This window comes from Camelus ferus, chromosome 12, assembly GCF_009834535.1.
Source record: "Camelus ferus isolate YT-003-E chromosome 12, BCGSAC_Cfer_1.0, whole genome shotgun sequence".
NCBI lineage: Eukaryota > Metazoa > Chordata > Mammalia > Artiodactyla > Camelidae > Camelus > Camelus ferus.
The window spans coordinates 44,618,093-44,632,769 of record NC_045707.1 but is presented as its reverse complement, the minus strand read 5'-3'; the positions used below and the strand labels follow the sequence as shown (position 1 = coordinate 44,632,769).

At 33.3% G+C, this 14,677-nt stretch overlaps 1 protein-coding gene across 1 annotated transcript in view; it reads left to right on the top strand.

The window, feature by feature from the left end:
- NEDD1 (NEDD1 gamma-tubulin ring complex targeting factor) overlaps positions 1 to 14,677 on the top strand; it is a 52,127-nt gene that overhangs the window by 19,662 nt on the left and 17,788 nt on the right. Inside the window, exons 6-10 of the mRNA XM_032493587.1 lie at positions 8,222 to 8,451; positions 9,788 to 9,989; positions 10,341 to 10,536; positions 12,198 to 12,326; positions 14,615 to 14,662. Of these exons, the coding sequence (XP_032349478.1) occupies positions 8,222 to 8,451; positions 9,788 to 9,989; positions 10,341 to 10,536; positions 12,198 to 12,326; positions 14,615 to 14,662 (805 nt within the window). The remainder of the gene's footprint in view (positions 1 to 8,221; positions 8,452 to 9,787; positions 9,990 to 10,340; positions 10,537 to 12,197; positions 12,327 to 14,614; positions 14,663 to 14,677) is intronic.

Sequence of the window (14,677 nt, the reverse complement as noted above, 5' to 3'; positions counted from 1 at the left end):
TAATGTGTTCCCGTTAAACCCCCACTAATTAAGCAATTGTAATTTGACCTCAGTAATCATATTTTCTGTTTTAGAGCAACTTAGAATAAAGAGAGCGTTAAAGAAGGTGAAGAAATTGAACTGGAGTGTGTAATTTTTTTCCCTTTCCCTGGAACAGATGTTTGTATTCTTTGTATACTATATTATTTCACTTTTCTCTATACCATAAAACAGTGCATAGGCTAGGAAATACCAGTTAAATAGTTTAAGGAATCTGTCAGCCCTGGCAGTCTGCAGAAGCAGTATGGCCCCTGTGTATGTTAAGTATGCAGTCTTAGTCTTCTTAGTGAAGAAAGTCACAGTTCATGATTCTGCATACTTATGTTTCCATTTTATAGGCAGCATAAATGAAATCTTTGGAGTGTTTTATTTTTCAGTTAAGATTTCTCAAAATTTATTTAATATTTCAAGTATATTAAATATTTATTTCTTAAATTTGAAGTGTTCATAACTGTCTAAAAATGGACATAATTCAGTTCCAATACATTTATCCAGCTCAATTTCTGTGTTGATCAGTTTTACTATAGATGGGGTCTGGGTTATTGAGAAAAGTAGTAGGTAGGACACATCTAATGATTAAGTTAAAATTTTCCATTTTTGTTTCCATAAACAATCAAAAATTTGAAATCTTTAAAAATTATCAAATTGATTTCTGAGCAAAGTGTACCAGGGAGTCTCATTGAATCTGCATTATACTGAATTTCATATTGGAAATGAGATTGCCAGAATATATTTAGAGTCTTACTTTGAAGTGTCTGAGCTGAATTGAAGCTATTAGTTTTTGTGGATTACAGTGTCTGTCTGCAAGGGGAAAAGAGCCTTAATGCTTCTGCAGAACTGCCAGGGCTGACAGACTCCTTAGATTATAATTGCATGTCCCTATTTGGCAAATTCAGCAGCTTAGGCTCACAAATACTGTTAACTGTGTTGCCCTTCTCAGACTGCAACCTTTTTCAGAGCAGTTAAAAAGTGGATCTATTTTATTGATTCCTTAAATTTAAAACTGATCTTTAAAAGTACTGTCTGAGATTTTAAATATAACGTTTTTCAGTATATGTTAAATAAGTTCATTTCCTTTAGTGAAATTTTTGACATTTTAGGTATAGATTTTATAAGCCTTTTGAGTATAGAAATCTGGTAAATATAAATAATTAATTGCATTTAAAAATAATAATTTTATCAAGAGTGAGTTTAACTCTCATTTGATTAACTTGGTTGACTGGTTACATTTATATCTGAATTTTGGCACTTAAAAAGTTTAACTACAAAGCTTTATATCCAGAATAATCATTTTCTTTATGTTATATGGGAGCATTGGTATATAATTGTATGATAATATGTCCTTGATTCTCTGGATATATTTCCGTAGTATTCGTGTGTACTTCTCTAGGCAATATACAGTGTATGTGCGCAGGTTTATAATTGACATGTTAGCATAAAATAAACTTCTATATCTTTATGTATTCTTAAAGTCTAATTTTTTTCCTTTTGTTTTTCTCTTCTGTATTTTCGTTATAGGATGTTTTTTGAAGAATGTTCTCTTGCAGTTTCTCTATATAGCTTTGTCTTCCTTCCATATAGTTATAATTATTCTGTTGGTCCAATCTTGTTTTCCGCCTTTTTCTTATTAGTGTTCTATCCCAGGTATTCTCATATTACTAGTCCTCATAACCATAATTTTAATGCCTGCATAATATTTTATTGTTCAGATGCCACAGTTTATCTAAACATTTCTTGTATTTTAGATATTTTCCAAATTTTTATGAGCACAATGAGTCCCATATGTTAACATTGTTCCCATAAGTATATGTATGTCTTTTGATTCTGACATTTTCCTTGAGATTACAAATTCTCTAACTGAGTAGCAGGCTCACATTTTCTTTCCTTGAGGAGTTAAAGTGTGCTACTCTGTCGTTTTTGGTCTCAATGACTGATGATAATAGTTTTTTTTTTTTTTTCCCTTATAAGTCACTTGTTTTTTTTCTCTAGATGTCCACAGGATTTTTTTTTAAGTCCAATAATTTTACTACAATATGTCTTGGTGTTGGTCATTCTGTATTTGCTATTCATACATACATGGTGTGCTCATTTAATATGTAGTTTCAAATCTTTTCTTCTTTCAGGAAAATTTCCTTGAATTACTAGTTTTTGGTATTTAATATTTTCCTTATCTTTGTTTTTTTCTTTGTTGAATCTTAAGCCATTTATTACCTTCTCTCAAATTACTTTTAACTTTTTCCTTATTTTTGATTTTTTAAACTTCTTTCCTTTTTACCTATCTTTAAGTTTACTTGTCATTTATTCTGTATTCCTTTTAAATTAGTTTATTTTCAAAGGGATTAAAATTTCTAATTCTTTTCCAAGTTCAGACATCTCATTTCTGAGTTTCCTAATTCTGATTTATGGTTTTTTTTTTTAATATCATGTATTATTTTATTGTCTTCTTGTTCATCTGTTAAGAATGTCTTTCTTCTCTTTATTCTCATAGTAACTTTGTATGGGATTTATCTGTGAAGTTAGTTCCCCTGTACTTCTAGACAGAGAAGGAGTTTAGGGTATCTTTTCTAATTTTACAGAGCTTTCTTTATTTCAAGTAGTCTTTCAAAACAATGGTGACTTGTTTGTGAGGTTACCTGGCTTTGTTCTACTCCCATACGTGTTTGTGAACTTTTATTTTCCTTCAGCTCTGTTGACTCTACCCTTTTCAGTAGTGTCTACTCAGTGTGGTGCCTGGATCTGGTATTGAGGCGCCTTGGCTGGTCAGTTTTGGGAGTTTGTTGGAGCTGAACTGCTCTAGCCCTTTGGACCTTTCTGCAGACCTCTGTACAGACCCTCTCGTATGATATTCCTGGCTTAGCTAATGTCAAATTGGCCACCATGCTTTCCTGTGAATGCTCTTTGGCTATTTGGGGCTTTTCCTATTCTCAGATCTGTCTCAGACTCCCTGTAATTTCCTTTTGCTTCCTACTGTACAAAGGACTGTGGCTTTTAATCGCTTGACCTACTAGTGTCTATTTCAGCTCTCATGAGGATACCTGGTTGTCTAGTTTTGTTGTAAATGTTTTTTCATGGGATTTTAGCTTTGCTATCTGGTTTGCTATCTTTCTGTAAGACACACACACATACACAACACATACACACACATTCACTCACACACTTATACTTGCTGGGATCCCTAAGACCAGGTTTGCTGATTCACTAGGAGGACTTACAGTACTCAACATACGGTTATACACATGGCTATGATTTATTAACAGTGAAAGGATACAAAGCAAAATCAACAAAGGGAAAAGGTGCCAAGGAAACCAAGCATGAGCTTCCAAGAGTCCTCTCTCCATGGGGAGGATATACTTAATTTCCCCAGCATCAAACTGTGACAATATGTATGAAACATTGTCTACCAGGGCGAAGATTGTTAGAGGGAAGATTGTTAGAGACTCATTATCTAGGGATTTTATTGGAGGCTGGTTACCTATGTACCCTCTGCCTCACATGTACCAGAATTCCAAATGTTCAGAAGGAAAGGAGGTGTTCAGCCATTGCTCAACATAAACTGTATCTTTTGCACAGTTTAGGCACAGTGGGACGCTTTTATCAGTTAGTGGGTCGCTGTCTTCAGTTATGGTGGCAGGAACCCTCCCCAAATCCAACATCCAAGATATCAGCCAAAGGCCAACCTTGAAAGGAGGACTTTCCAAGGATAGGCAGTCTCAGGCTTGCTTGTTAAGCCTTTTCTGTGCACAAACACATACACAAAAATGGGGGGGGTTTGGAGAAATTAAAAAACTCTGCCACCACCAGGACCTCTGTCATCTCAGAGTGCTCCAGTTACAAGGACTTTAAGCAAGACAGAATTACGTTCAGATTTCCAGTTTTGAAGAGATTATTGCTGCAGTAGTGTGAAGAATGGATAGCAAGCCATTGAGAATGAAGATGGGGAGTAGAAGCTTAGGTGACACTTGATTGGTGCTTGAAGTAAGACACTGGGAATCAAGAAGAGGAGGGGATGGAGTTGAAGGAGTACTATGTAAAATTATGGGTGTATATATGTACATATATATCATATATATACTAGAGACCATAAAACTATACAAATATGAATGTACATTCTTATCTCTGTGAAGGGGAGGCTTTTCTAAGTGTGGAAACAGAGTCGTAAGTCATGGGAACAGTTTGATAAATTTAAGCACATAAAAAATTTAAATCTGACAAAAATCAAGACTTGAGAAAACTAACAAAATTGAAAGGAAGATGGATAAAATAGATCTATGAGAGCATTAATGTCCTTATTATGTTAAGCTCAATTGCAAATTAGTCTTTTTAAAATCTTAATAGCCCCAATAGAAAATAAGTAAAGGAGATTAATAGACAATTCATAAAAGAAAGAAGACAAATCCTCACTTAGCATTTTCTACTAAGAACCTTTAAAGTGTGAACAACAATGAAATACAAATTCTTTCATAAATTAGCAATTTTTAAAAATAATAGTAGTCAGAGTATTTGGAAATTGGAAATAATTGAGATGTCTAAAATTAGATTATTTAGACAAGTTGATATCTTCATACCTTTGTATATTATCCAGCTATCAAAATCATGTATATATTAATGACAGCTAACTTTATAATAATAAAGTATGATCCTAAGTTTTCTGTTGATTCTTTACTTAGACAACATACACACAGAAAAATACTTAAAGGATATCCTCCAAAATATTAATTAGTTTTTCTCTTGGTGTTGAGATTATGGATGGTCTTTATTTTCCTTTTTGTGATTTTTAAAACAATTTCTGAATATTTATAGCAGGAGTCAGCAAATTATGAACTATGGTCTGTCTGTTATTTTTCTTAGAAATAGCTTGGATATGGAACAAGATAGAGGCTAAGAGTGCTGCTGATACTAAAATGAGTTAATACTTAAATATAATTTAGTAAATTAATACTTCATTTATTCAGGATCGTTGGATACTCTTTTGATATTCTAGAGATGACTTAGTTGATGTAGAAAGTTTAGAAATGAAGGTCTGTTATCAAAGAGATGGGGGAAGTTTTTTAAAGAAATCAGTGTAGCTACTTAAGAGTCTTTTAAGAAATTTTAAGTAAAAGATGCTCAGTGTGTGGTATATAAATGATAACTATGAGAGGTCATGAACCTGTGAGAATAGTACCAACACCTACTATTCTGGCTCTTTGTAGAAATGTTGTTTAATCCGCAAAATAACCATAACAGGCAAATAAGGGTGTTTTCTATTTTTTTCATGTGAACACTGAGGCTTGGAGTTTAAGTAATTTCCCCAAGTCATACAGAATTTAGCAGTACTTGAACCCATGTTTATCTAAGAGGAAGAGCTATGGTTATCTTTAGTCTTCCATATAGGTCCACAAATTTGAGGCAATAAATGGAATTTAGGTTTTGACTTAATCAAGAAATGCATTTTTTTCCCTTTTTAAAATTGAAGTATAATTGATTTATAGTGTGTTAGTTTCTGGTGTACTGCATAGTGATTCAGTTATACATATATACTTTTTCATATTCTTTTTTATTATAGGTTATTATAAGCTATTGAGTATAGTTCCCTGTGCTATAAGGACCTTAATGTTTATCTTAATCAAGAAATGCATTTTTAATTATTATTACAGTCATCCCCCCTTATCTGCAGAGGATGCATTCCAAGACCCCAGTGGATGCCTGAAACTGTAGATAGTACTGAACACTATATATACTCTTCTTTCCTATACATACATACCTATGATAAAATTTATCAATTAGGCACAGTAAGAGATCAACACTAACTAATAATAAAATAGAACAATTATAACAATATATGTAATAAAAGTCATTTGAATATGATATCTCTCTCTCATAATATCTTACTGTATAAACTTAATGCCTTTTCTATCTTCACTAAGCACTTATCACGCACTGCAGCTGTAACTTGCAGTTTGAAGTGTGTAGCAAAACTAGCACTAATTTCTTTTTCCTTTCACACAATATCATGGATAGAAGAGTCATTCTTACCGTAGATCTTAGCAACCTCGGCATACAATTTTTTTCTTTCCTTTTTATTAAGAGCTTTCACCTTTTCACTTAATGGAAGCACTTTACACAGCTTCTTTTTTGGCATATCCTAATTGCCAGTATCACTACTGGTGCACTTTGGAGCTATTATTAAGTAAAATAAGGGTTACTTGAACACAAGCACTGCAATACCTGCAGTGATGCAAAACACAAGACAGTCGATCTGGTAACTGAGATGCCTTCTAAGGGACTAATGGGTGGGATACCCTGAACAAAGGGGTGATTCATGTGCTGGATGAGGTGGAGCAAGATTTCATTACATTACTTAGAATAATGCACAGTTTAATATTTTTTAATTATTTATTGCTGGAATTTTCCATTTAATACTTTTGGGCTGTGGTTGACCATGGGTAACTGAAACTGTAGAAAGTGAAACCATGCAAAAGATGGGGACTGCTGTGTATAAAGTGGAAAGCTCCTTGTTTCTTTCTCTATTTAAACAGATTTCAGATGACCAGTATTTCAAGGATGTATTAGCAAATTCCTACTATGGTAAAGAGGTTGAATTTTATGAACTTTGAGAATCTACAAGGTCTATGATTTTTATGGTGATAGTGCTTCATCTTTTTTTAAAGTTCTGCTTGTGCATTTAATCTAAATTTAGATTATATGAAGGACTATAGCTATATGAACTCTTAAAGTGCTGCAGAAATCTTTTAAAAATTAATGTTGTGCTTATGTTTTGATAGGTTGATATATGACTCTGTAAACATTATAATTCACCAAGGATCTCTATATCTTTTATACAGTCAAAGTATATGTAGTTTATTTTTTCCTGAGTGTAGGCCAGAGGAAAGATTTGTCTATTTAAATGGATATACTTTTCTTCAACAAAAATAGAAAATATAAACCTACATTTTTATACTTTAGTCATATGAAAACGAGGAGCCAAATTTAATGGATGACATAGTAATTATCTTACCTTAGGTATGAGGTAAATACTCTCGTTTCCTTAGAATTTGTTTTTTCTTACTCCTGATTTTTTGTTGTTGTTGAGGACTAAAGCATATTATTTTGAAACATCTTAGAAGTAGAGTATGAGGTTTTAGTATGTAAAAGCTAGTGGCTTTAAATCCTCTTGGAGTGTGACAGATTAAACTAGATAGAACAAAAAATCCTCAGATTTGTGTTGTATTCTGTGCCAGTTTTATCTGGGATCTATATATGTAGCTAATAACTGCCTACTAGAACATGACTGATTGTCTCAGGACTATAATTGAAAGTGTCTTATGGCTAGTTTCCCACTCTTGTGGAATCTACTTAAAATTCATTCTATATTTATATTGCTATTTCTGTTCAGGGAAAAATTAGCATAAATGTAAAATACTTAATTTTCAGCACAGTAAATGATAATATCAGTACAAGTTTGAAAACAACATTTTAGTAAAAGTAGACAAAATTCATCCTGTTATAATCTAAGACCTATTTATTCAAACTGGATCTTTGTTTATTCTAGTCCCACAGAAAATAGAATGTTTCTACTGCCTCCAGAGATGAGTGTTTAGAGAAAGGCCAGCATTACCCTCAGGCCAACACTTTTGAAGAATGAGTATAGTCTATCCCCAGTCTAGAGTGTTGTCAATTCCTCCTTTGTAGTTTAGTTAATTTTTTATTGTGCTTCAAGTGTTGGATTGCCAGCACATCAGATTCAAACAAATATATCCAAATATCTAAAATATATATTGAAAACAAGTATGAAATGTTACTGCTTATTCTCTGCCAGTGTTCCTTTATACTTATTTGTGATTTGACTGTGACTGGCCTTTTATTTATGGTGAGATATTCTAACACTGATGAATTAATATAGTTTATCTCAATGTATTGTATGTTTCTTCTGAAAAAAGAAGTGATTGAGGTAGTTCTAAGTTCCAAGATAATAAAAATCATGGCAAATATTCAATTATTATAATTAGGATGTCTTAGGGTCATCTTATAGCCCACTAAATGATTTTATCATTTTCATGACTGAAACCTATTGTATTATAAACCAGGGAAGTTCTAAATCCCTTATAAATAATGTGGTTGGTGGTTGGACATTATTTATAGTTTATATAAAATATGCTTATGTATGCTTACAATTACATAAAATTTATTTTTATTTTCACAGTCTGTTCGGCACTTGAAGTACTCCTTGTTTAAGAAATCGCTACTGGGCAGTGTTTCAGATAACGGAATAGTAACCCTCTGGGATGTGAATAGTCAGAGTCCATACCATAACTTTGACAGTACACATAAAGCTCCAGCCTCAGGCATCTGTTTTTCTCCTGTCAATGAATTGCTATTTGTAACTATAGGCTTGGATAAAAGAATCATTCTCTATGATACTTCAAGTAAGAAGTAAGTGTGACATGCTCATTTCCTAATTTAGCAACAAATAATTATTTAATCGGCAGACATATTTGTGATTTGTATACCTCTGATTAATGTTCAGGAGATCTAAAGGTTGTGTATTTGTTATCTAATAAGAGAATTTTCTCTAATGTAAAAAAACCCAACAAAAACAAACAACAAACAAAATACCTAGATGAGACATGGATATTCTTTAGAGTACTTTTGGATGATGAATGTTGAAGGGTAGCATGTTAACGATTTCACATCTTTATTTTAGCAGGCATGCATGTTATTCTTTTTCAGAATACAACTAGATTTGTATATTTTTAAGGCAATATGATCAATTTGCTTTAAAATTAACAAATTAGAGCAGGGTTTCTAAACTGTTGACTTTTGGGGCTGGATAATTCTCGGTTGTAGGGGGTTGTCCTGGGCACTGTAGTATATACTCAGCAGCATTCCTCACCCCTACCTACTAGATGCTGGTAGCACTCCCCAAATTAGCAAAAATGGCAAAATTACCCCATTGAGAAGCACTGATACAACGGCACATAGCTTTCTAAGTATCTGGGTTCATTGTGCCTTCTTGTCCTTCTTTAAAAAAAAGGCCAAAAACAAAAAGCAGAAAAAATAGAAAAACATTGTCAACCCTTTTAAAAAATTTATTGTTACTTATTTCACTCTCTTCTTCTTTTTCCTTTTTTATTCTTTTTCTTTTTGAACTAATTTACTTAGAGCCTTCAGAGTCAGTAAACCATTCCCCTCATACACTTGACACTCCAGCAGGGAGCTTGGCTTCTTCAGATCAGTGTCCATATTTGTGTATTCGCTTCTGGAGGACTAAGCCTCATGGATTCTGTTACTAGCTTTTTGATCAAGTGATGCACAACTAAGAACAAAGTAGCAGCTGCTTTCCTGTCAAAGGTCATAGTCCTCTGGAGGCCTAAGCAGGCCACTTAGATGCGAGATACTTAGAGCCTGCCTAACCCTGAGGCTAGAGCCCCTGTTTGTGGACTAACATGCAGTAATTCTGTCACGTTCACTGCCAAAGGAATAATTACTCAAAGAGACAGGTCCTATTTCATGTAGAATGTATCTATTGGAAGTGAACAGAAAAACAGGATCAAGTGTTTAGCAGTTCCTTTACATACCCTTGTATTAGCAATGTCTCTAAGTCTAATCCAAAATTTCTGCTTTAGACAAATATTTGAGGTGGAAATTCTAAGTAACTGCTGAACTGTAAGTAACTTTGGTTTGGTATACAGTTGTTTGCATGTCATACAAGCTTATATACCTGTGTGCACTCACGTACCCACCTATATACTTTGCTCTCCTTCCAAAGGCTAGTGAAAACTTTGGTGGCTGATGCTCCTCTAACTGCAGTAGATTTCATGCCTGATGGAGCCACTTTGGCCATTGGATCTTCCCGTGGGAAAATATATCAGTATGACTTAAGGATGTTGAAATCACCAGTTAAAACCATCAGTGCACATAAGACATCTGTACAGTGTATAGCATTTCAGTACTCCACTGCTCTTTCTAAGGTAAGATATTTTCTTTCTTTTTGGCATTTTTGATTTTACTAAATCAGTCTAGTTCAGAATATAGAAATAGAACAGTATTGTTTTTGCTTTATAATCATTTTTGTATGAAAGCATTTTAAATTTTAGTACAAAGCCCTTTGGTACTTAGTTTTAAAACTTTTTTTTTTGGACTTAATATCACATATCTCTCTCTTCAAAAATATTAAAAGGCTCTTTTGGTTCAGAGGGAAGCTTAAGATTTGTCAGGGACAAAAATATCTATTTTTTAAACTAATAGGGAATTTATAAAATATTAATGTATAGTATGGAGCATTAGAAACCTGAGCTTTTAAATGTTCCATTGCATTTCAGTCAGGTTTAAATAAAGGCTGTTCAAATAAGCCCGCAGCTGTGAACAAACGTACCGTTAATGTGAGCGCTACCAGTGGAGGGGTCCAGAATTCTGGAAATGTCAGAGAAGCAGCCACTGCTTCCCTTGCTGCCGTTCCGCCGCAGCCCAAGACAGCAGCTGTGGGGAAAGGCGCCGTCGCAGTTCAAGACAAAGCAGGTAAATGTCGCTTGTATCTGGTATCTGGAATTCCCACCCTCCCTCTGCAAATAAATACCATTAGCACTTTCTTCACGAACTCAGAACTCAAATTCACTTGAGTATTTACTGGGTAAAATTATTAGTTGATGGTAAAAATTGAAGAAGTGAAAATTTTAACGTTAGCTATACATTTTTAAAAAATTAATGAAAGGTACTTCACTTACTCTATTTCAGCTGAATTTTTGTTGTAAGAAATACTACCTTAAAAAATAATGCCAATTCAGAAATAAACCACTACAGACTGGATGGATGACTTTTTGTTGTGTCTTCATATTAATCAATAGAGAGTATGAAACTTTGCTATCATTATGATTTGATGTCTGAGTTAAAGGTCCGGGGGCTAGAGTTATACATTCAAACATGTTTAGGACCTAGAATAAGGAAAGGAAATTTCTTCTTTCTAACAGTTTAACTCTTGGTATAAACATCCTTCAATGATGGCAGTGTACAAATGTTTGGTCATATTTTAACTTTCTGTCAGGTGTTGTTGGAAAGGTTTATTTCATTAGCCAGACTTGGACATTATTGGATATACAAATTGATCTCTGTTTTTATCCCAGGCTTTTTAGTTTTCATTTGGGACCAAGATGACAAATAAAACACTTTTTAAAATGGAATATAGTAACATGCAACTGAGTCAAATGCCAGACTTTCATCAAAGCTCTTGAATCCCTAGAACCAATCCTTGTCCCCAAAATAAGCAAGAAGCTACTGAGTTTGCGAAGTTCCTCTTACAACATCCCTGCCCTAAAGTCATGCAGTGTATATACTGAGAGAAGATAGACTGCTGCATGTGTCTTTATTGTTGTCTGCTATTCTTTGTGAGTTACATATTCTGGTTTCCTTCCTCTCATTAAACTATCGAGATTAGTTAAGTCATCTGAGGTCAGTAACAATGTTAAGCTCCCACTGTTAGTGAAGAAAAACACAAAAAAAGGGGAAAAAGATCCATTCACTGCATGTTGGGGAAAGGAACTAAGACTATTTAATCCTGCTATATATGAGGCATTGTGCTATATGCTTTACAGATTTTTTTTTTCATTTTGTATATATATATATATATATATATATATAGAAGTATAGTCAGTTTATAATGTGTCAAGTTCTGGTGTGCAGCATAATGCTTTAGTCATACATGAACATACATATATTCATTTTCATATTCTTTTTCACCATAAGTTACAAGATACTGAATATAGTTCCCTGTGCTACAGTGTGAACTTGTTTATCTGTTTTATATATATTAGTTAGTATCTGCAAATCTCGACCTCCCAGTTTATCCCTTCCCACCCCCTTCCCCCTGGTAACCATATGTTTGTCTTCTATGTGTAGACTTTTTTATCATTTGTAGATGATCATAAGAGTGAGTCAATAATAACTAAAGTAAATTGTGTTCAGTATACTTTATTTAAGAAGGAAGCAAGGTACATAAATTATTTAGAAAATTTCTATCAAAATGGCTAAAAAGTGTGGTGTTGTATGAATAAATAAGTATTTGCTTTCGAGGAGCCCTTCATTCCATGAAAATGATGGTTAACTGAGCTATTGTTATATTCTGCTTTCTTTTCCTAATGTTTGCAGTTGTAATAACACTTATTTTTGTATCTAATTCCTACAAGGTCTGCCTCGAAGCATAAACACAGATATTTCATCTAAGGAAATAGACAGTGGAAAAAATCAGGATTTCTCCAGCTTTGATGACACTGGAAAAAGTAGTTTAGGTGACATGTTCTCACCTATCAGAGATGGTAAGTCTGTTCAGATCAGAGGATCATGTTCTTTTGCCCTGGTAGTCAAGACATTTATTTTTCTGGCTAAAAAATATGGATAATAGCTTGTCTTGCTCTATTCATGACAGTTGCTAATTTTCTCAATCTCTAGGATGGTATCTTTTCCTTAGCCCTGATATTTCAAATGTTACCATTCCAAAATATATGCTGGTTATTTTCACATGGGAACTATACAAATAGCTCTCAAGTTAGTATTTTAATTTCTACAGACATTTCTTAAAGGAAGTTTTGCCTCCATAGGCAATCTTTTACTTGTATCTACTTCTAAATAAATCCTTCTCAAACCTTGGATATTTTGATAGGGAAAAAATACCTTCCTAATGTAAAAAATTTGGTAACTTGAGTATTATTTAATTGGTATTAAGTGTTTTCATGGAGAAATATGGCTGGGGGATAGATTGCCTCATCTTTTACACTGTGTATCACACACACAGACAAATGTATACATGTATTCCCCATTGCTAGCATATGTTGCCATTAAAAAGATAAAAGCCAAAAAACAAAAAAAACTTTGCCAGTTTGTTAAATGGAAACATATATCACTGTCGTTCACCCTGCATGAACTAGATATATTGATTGGTGGTGCATTTTTGGTACTAAGGTTTATACTGTTTTCTTAAATGGGATAATCTCACTGCTAATAGCAGTATTGTCAACAATGTGAGTAAATTTCTAGAGGATAATTTGGCAGGCTTACATATTCATACTTTTTTGCCTGTTAATTGCATTTCTATAAACTTACCTAAGAAAACATTCAGAGAAGCCCACAAAGATTTGTATGCTTACTGTTTATAATAATGAAAAACTGGAGTGAATGTAAATGTCAGCAGTAGCAGGAAGTTTAAATCATTACATATACATCTTGTAAAATTTAATTTTTTACTTTAAAATTGTTTATTTTCCAAATTTTCTACAACAAATTTCATAATCAGAAAGAATAAATACATATGTAGTGGTACAGAATTATTGAGTGTCTTCTGCCTTACCCAGCTTGAAAATGACTCCTTAAATTGCCAGGTAAAATTCCCCTATCTTCCACCTAATAAAAGAGGAAGGATTCCTTTCTTTCAGAATGAGGAGGGTCGTACTACGTAGTTGAAGGGTAAAGAGAGGAAAGATGTGGGCAAAGGAGGGAAAAGTGGCTTGGGCTAGAGCTGACAAAGGTTTTAGAGGTCAGTACCCAGAAGGGGAGCTTTGGTTTATGAGAACCCCTGGAATAATTTTTGAAATGAAGGGTCTTTTTGGAAGTGTTTCAGTTACAAATGAAATCATCTTTAATGGTTTTTAAGAGAAGTAAATAAAGGATAGAAATTCCTCTTTAATTACTTTTGCTATTTAAAAATGATTAGATTTTGAGCCATATGCCCTTCATTTAATAGAATTTGATATTTATTAAGAAAAAAGTAGATATTAAATATAGTACTTGTTTTCATTGTCAAGAGATTTATATTATAATCTCACAGATCCAACAATACTTAGGTAAAAGCTTAATCTGTGCCTCAGTTTCTTCATCTTTTAAAATACTTCTGCTTTTGTTAGGAAAAAATAAATAATTTCTCAAAGCATGTGTATTGTGCAATTAAGTAGGTATATATACATACATGCAGACAGATGATGATAGTCCTACTAATATGATAATCATGTGTGATAATTTATTGGCCATTTGAATTTCTGGTGAATTTTTTATGACCTTTGCCCATTTTTGGTTGTTAATTGGTAATGAATAATAATACATTACTGAAATATTCTTAAACATATTCTACCATTGAAATAAATATTAATAAATCTTATGTTTTTAATAACGTTGTATTGCTTGCAAAATATTTTTATATTATTTCAGTTGATCATCAAAACAATCTTGTGAGATCACCGGGGCATTATCTCTATTACACAGATGCAGAAACTGAAGCTTAATTGTGTTAAAGGCTTGTCCGAAGTCTCAGAGCTACTAAGTGGTATAGGCAAAACTGGATTACAGATCTCTGGAGCCTACTCCAGTGCTTTTTCTAGTGTACTTTGCTGTCTCATTAAATGACTATACTGTAGAATTATTTTTTCATACTTGCTGCTATGCATGAAGCTAAAGGAATGAAAAGGGAAGTTTATATGAATGCTAGCTTTAACTTCACTCAGATTTTTCTTCCTAAAATCATTAGTGTCTGAACTCTTTGGGGAATGAATAGGAAGCTGAAATTGCTAAGCCTTCTTTATCATTTATTAAATGTGATTTTCTAATTTTACTGTAGATGCTGTAGTTAACAAGGGAGGTGATGAGTCCACAAGCAAAGGAGATGGTAAGAACTATTGAG